Source organism: Coenobita brevimanus, chromosome 69, assembly GCF_032717465.1.
Source record: "Coenobita brevimanus isolate Jiangsu-jjx chromosome 69, ASM3271746v2, whole genome shotgun sequence".
Lineage (NCBI taxonomy): Eukaryota > Metazoa > Arthropoda > Malacostraca > Decapoda > Coenobitidae > Coenobita > Coenobita brevimanus.
In genome coordinates this window covers 21,996,514-22,002,556 of record NC_137022.1, presented here as the reverse complement: position 1 = coordinate 22,002,556, position 6,043 = coordinate 21,996,514, and the positions used below count along the sequence as shown (strand labels likewise).

The following is a 6,043-nucleotide window of genomic DNA, read 5'->3' as shown; positions in this document are numbered from 1 at the left end:
AGATAGTTATTTTATTTCAATACACATCCTGAGGGCAGGAGGCCCAACCAGTGGTCGGAGGCCCTACGCATTGAGCATAGTGAGTGTATGGGAATGACCGACCCTGCTACACTGCATAAAATAGAAAGAACTTAAGGAAAATATCTCCTTCAATGGATGCATTGAATCCCTGTGCAAGATTCTCGCACACACTGGTTTCAAGTATGGAAAAGTTGATGGCCGCAAATTCCTTATGGAAAGGAGTGATGTTGTTGCTGCTCAAACCCTATTTTTGCGAGAAATGCGGCATCTTAAGCAGTCTTTCCAGAATACTGTGTATCTGGATGAAACCTGGGTGAACCACAACTACACTGTTGGACAATGCTGGACAGACACTACATCTCAAGAAGCCAAGGGAATACAACCACTCACTGGAAAAGGGAGTCATCTCATTATCCTGCACGCGGGAATGAAAGATGGCTTTGTCAGTAATGCTGAATTAATTTTTCATGCTAAAAACGACGGAGATTATCACAAGCAGATGAATTCTACGGTATGTGAAGAACGGTTCAAGAATCAGTTGCTGCCTAACATTGCACCCACCTCGACAATCGTCATGGACAACACCCCCTACCATTCTGTACAACTTGAAAATGTGCCAAGCTCATCTTGGAGGAAAGTAGATCTAAAGGATTGGCTTGAGAAGAAGGGTGTTCAGCCCAGTGATGACTTGCTAAAAACGGAGCTATATGAACTTGCAAAGAAATTTGCTGTCGGCAAAAAGTATCGCACTGACAAGATTGCAGAAGAAGCAGGGCATAGGGTTGTAAGGTTACCACCTTACCACTGCCAGTACAACCCTATTGATCTCATCTGGGCTCTAGTAAAATCCTAGAGAGCCAAGAAGAACACTTTTAAAATGGCCCACCTAAAACCTCTTGTTAAAGAAGCTTTGAGTTAGGTCACGCCACACAACTGGATGCAGGCAGTTCATCATGCTGAACACCTTCAAGAAGAAGATGGAAAACAAGATATAGCCGTCGATTATTTTGTGGATTCGCTTTTAATCAACATCGCAGACAGTTCTGATGAAGAATTTTCAGATTAAAGATCAGAGAGAGGATTAGGCCTCCTGGGGAAAACCTCTGTAAAATAAACGCTCCTTGACTTTTACCTCAAAGGTGGTGTGGAAAAAAAGTCGAAACTAGAGAAATAAAATAAAACATCATACTTTAAGGAAAGTAACACATTCATAAGAAAAACATAATCTTGAGAGAGAGAGAGAGAGAGAGAGAGAGAGAGACAGACAGACAGACAGACACAGACAGACAGACAGACAGACAGACACAAACAGACAGACAGACAGACAGACACAAACAGACAGACAGACAGACAGACACACAGAGGGGCAGACCGACAGAATCAAGAGGCTTTTCCTCAAAATCTAGTAATTCATAAAACCGTATAGACTTTTTATAGAAATAAATCTATATAATATGTTGATTTTATATGCAGAGAGAGAGAGAGAGAGAGAGAGAGAGAGGTGGTGTGCTGGCAGTGAGGGTTGTCCCTAGCACTTTGTCTCTAATCTGATAATTTGTCCAGTACCCCTGGGGGTAGGGGGGTTTCAAGAATACTCCCCCAGTATCCCTGCTTGTCTTACGAGGCGACTAAAAGGGTTGGTGGTGGGTTAGTGCCCCACCCCGTAAAAAGTACTAAACAAGCAAATAAAGCGCCTCGGACCAGGACGGACCATACGTTGACGACTAAGGAACGGACAAAGGACATTCTGAGGGTGGGAACATGGAATGTGAGAGGAGTGAATGATGAAGTGAGAGAGAGATTGTTCAGGTGCTTGAGGATGCAAAAGTGGATATATGTGGATTGACTGAAACTAAATGGAAAAGGTGAAAGAGTGAGAGAATGGGAATATGGTTTAGGTATATGTGCGGGAGTCAATGAGAATGAGAGGGCAAGAGAGGGAGTATGGCTGATGATAAGCAAGAAGTGGAAGGAGAATATAAGAGAGTATGGAGCAGTGGGTGCAAAGATTGTATGGGTGAGGATGAAAGTAGGTATACAAGCGTGGGCGATTGTATGTGTGTATACTTCGACAGAGGACCGAGTGACAAGAGTGAAAGATGAGTTTTGGGCGAGAGTAGAAGCATGTATGGACAAATCTGAGAGGAGCGAGAGAGTGCTTTTGATTGGAGACATGAATGGCAAAGTTGGGAATGTACGAGTGGATGGAATGGTTGGTCAGTGGGGTGTGCCAGCTGAAGTAGATGGGAATGGTAGTGCGTTGGTGGACATCTGTGCTGGTAAGGGGTTGGCAATAACCTACACCTACTTTCGGCATAAGATGATCCACCGGTATACATGGAGAGTAATGAGAAGGATGGATGGTGAACTTGTTGAACGAAAGGCAATGATAGACTATGTGTGGGTGGATGAGCGAATGAGAAGACAAGTGTTGGATGCAAGAGTGTGGAGAGGGTGGGGGAATGAAGTCTCGGACCATCACTTAGTGATGGCCAAGGTGAAGCTGCAAAGAAAATGGTTGAGGAGACGAAGGGGAAGACAGGAGGAAACAGCGCCTGTTAGAAGAGTGGAGAATTTGCAAGATGGTGAGAGAATGGCAGAGTATAAGAGCATAGTGGAAGAAAGATTGGGAAGGTATGAGCTAGAGCAGATGGAAGGGGTGGAAGACGTATGTAAGATATTCACGGAAGAGATAGGCGCAGCGTGTGAGGCGGTTTGTGGAGTCAGGAGGAGATGCGAGGTTGTGCAAGGGACAGCATGGTGGAATGATGAGGTGAAACGAGCTGTAGAACAAAAGAAGAAGGCATATAGTGAATGGTTAGTGAGTAGAGGTAGGGGAGAAGATGAGAGAGAGAAGAGAGAATTATATGTGAGCAGGAGAAGGGAGGTGAAGAGACTGGTGAAGGAGAATAAGACGAAAGTGGATGAAGAGTTTGGGAGGAATCTGAGTGTGAAATGGAGGGAGAGTAAGAAATTGTTTTGGAAGAAGGTAAAGAAAGTAAGGCAGTGTTAAAGGGGAAATAGTAGGGAAGTGAAAGATAGGAAAAATAGATTGTTGGTGGAGAAGAGAGAGAAATTGAGGAGATGGAAGGAGCACTTTGAGGATTTGTTGAATGTAGAGAGTGAGAGCAATGCGAGTATAAGTGGTTGGGGAATGGATGGGAGAAGAAGAGATGAGAGGAGGGAGGAAGAGATCAGTAGGGCAGAAGTAGTGGAAGCAATGAAGAAGATCAAGTTGGGAAAGGCCCCAGGAATTGATGGAGTGTGTGGTGAAATGCTGAGGTGTGGGGGTGAGATTGTAGTGGAGTGGATATGGAAGTTGTGTAGATCGGCTTGGGAAGAGGGAAGGGTTCCGGAGGACTGGAAATCAGGTATAATTGTTCCTTTATACAAAGGGAAAGGGGAGAGAGAAGTATGTGGTAACCACAGGGGTATTTGCCTTCTTAGTGTGACTGGTAAAATATATGGTAGAATACTCATTGATAGGGTTAGGCATATGACAGACGAGCTAGTTGGAGAAGAACAAGGGGGATTTAGGAAGGGAAAAGGGTGTGTAGATCATATATTTGTTCTAAGATGTTTAGTGGAGAAGTATCTAGAGAAGAGAAGGAAAGAAAGTGTATGCTGCCTTCATGGACTTGGAGAAAGCTTATGACAGATTAGACAGGCAAGGTATGTGGAAGGTATTAAGAACATATGGAGTGGAGGGGAAATTATTGAGTGCAGTGAAGAGTATGTACGACGGAGCTAGGGCTACGGTGCGAGTGGATGGTGAGCTGAGTGAGTTCTTTAATCTCAGTGTGGGACTGAAATAGGGTTGTGTGATGTCTCCATGCCTGTTTAATATATACATGGATGGGGTTGTAAAGGAGGTGCAAAGTAGGGCAGTGGATGTGGAGGTGGCTCTGATGAATGAGGGTGAGATTTGGAAGATTCCGATGTTGCTGTTTGCTGATGATACAGTATAGTTGAGTGAAGATGAATGGGAGTTGCAAGGTTTGGTGAATGAATTTGGGACAGTGTGTTGAAGGAGGAAGCTGAAAGTTAATGTAAACAAAAGTAAAGTTATGGTGTTTGAGAGGAATGAAGTTACAGAATGTACAGTAAGGTTGGATTGTGAGGATATGGGGAATGTGAGTGCATTTAAGTACTTGGGTAGTGTGATGAGTAAGGATGGAACTTTGGGGGATGAAGTGCGTGAAAGGGTACAGCAGGGAAGGAACGTTGTTGGTTCACTGAAAGCAATGATGAGGAATAGGGAGGTGAGTATGGAAGTTAAGAAGTCACGGCATGATAGTATTGTGATCTCTACCCTGACGTATGGAAGCGAGGCGTGGACCCTGCAAGAGGGGAACAAGTCAAGAGTGAGAGCAGAGGAAATGAGTTACTTGAGAGGAGCGTGTGGAGTGACATGGAGGGACAGGTTGACGAATGAAGAAGTGAAGGAACGTTGTGGGGTGGATGTGGATGTGGTTGAGAAGATTAAGAGAAATACACTGAGGTGGTTCGGACATGTGGAGAGAATTGAAAATGAAAGACTGACTAAGAGGGTGTATGTAGGTGAGGTGGAGGGAGGGAGAGGGAGGGGTAGACCGAGGATGAGGTGGAGGGATGGAGTTGAGAGGTATATGAGGGAGGGGGGGTGAGTTGGGGGGAGGGTAGTCAAATGGTGGGTGACAGAGCGACTTGGAGGCGTTTTGTCTGTGGCCACCCTTTGCGGGATTAGGGCGTCGGGCTATAGATAGATAGATAGATAGACAATGTTTGGCAGCGCCACGGGCCGGGGAATTCCCGTGAGGGACAACGCCCAAACGATCTCGATATTTTAGAAAGTGCATAGGTTGGGTTGGATTCAGTTGCGTTGGGTCAGATTTGGTCGGGATGGGTCAGATCATGTCAAATCAGGTCAGGTTAGGTTGGGTTGGGTAGATTAAGATAGGTTGTATTAAGGTGAGTTGAATTAGTCTAGGTTAGACCACGTTACGTTAGGTTTGGTTGCCTTGAGTTGGATGAGAATAGGTTAGGTTAAGTTGGGCTGAATTGCATTAGGATGGATTGGGTTGTTTCTTGTTGCGCTAGGGCTGGGTTGCTTTAGGTTACTTTGGGTCAGATTAGGTTAGGTGAGGTGAGGTTAGATCATGTTAGCTCACATCAGGAAGAATAACTTATACAAAATTTGCCCGATATGCAGAACAAATGATAGCATAGTGTTCTGCCTATCGACTACATATGGGTTATGAGCACAATAAACTTTTACCAGTTTTGTTTTACAGAAGATGGACAGAGGAAGGAAAAACAAATAAAATAAAAAATAATCCATGCACCAGAGTACGGGTGTCCTCCATTCATAAAAAACTGTTCTGGAGAAGCGAGTTCCAGAGAGGTTCAGTTCGGAGACTAAAAGAACTTTGACAGGCAGAAGTTCTGCAATATGGCAATGAAACTGTCCAGTCATGAGCGCTACCAGATGCCCGTGTATTACGGAGGAGGGCGTGGAGATGGCACAATGGATGCAACTTCGTCAGGGCATTTGCCATAAAAGTATCTGTAAAATAATGCAAGGGAGGTAATATTCCTTCTCATTTGTAAGGGAGGTAGTTCATTTGTAACTGCAGGGTTATTAATAATTCTTACAGCTTTGTTCTGAATTACGTCCAGTTGTTTTAGTGCAACCTCTCCACAACCATTCCACAAGGGTGAGCAATATTCCAGCTGAAAGTGCACATTATTCTTGGAAATTATAGCCAACTGCTTGTCCTGATATAGTTGCAGATTCTGTATAATAATCCAAGGTTTTTTGAAGCAGCTTTAGCAAGTGATCTATCATGAGAGGTCCAGTTGAGGGTATTGTTAAGCGACGCACCAAGAATTTCAATACTTTTAGAGACAGGAATATTAGTAGCACTGAAGGTAATGTAGAAATATCCAGCTTTCTCCTAAAATACGACCTGCTGTAGTGTGATGATTAGGGGACTTAATTTTTTCAGTTCCAATCTGAACCATGAGCACGGACCATTGTAGT

At 44.2% G+C, this 6,043-nt stretch overlaps 1 protein-coding gene across 1 annotated transcript; it reads left to right on the top strand.

Moving 5' to 3' along the window:
• Positions 1 to 448: 448 nt before the first annotated feature.
• Positions 449 to 874, top strand: LOC145406154 (uncharacterized). Its single transcript, XM_080277351.1, has one exon. It carries the CDS (start codon positions 449 to 451, stop codon positions 872 to 874), a length of 426 nt encoding a protein of 141 aa, XP_080133477.1.
• Positions 875 to 6,043: the final 5,169 nt, after the last annotated feature.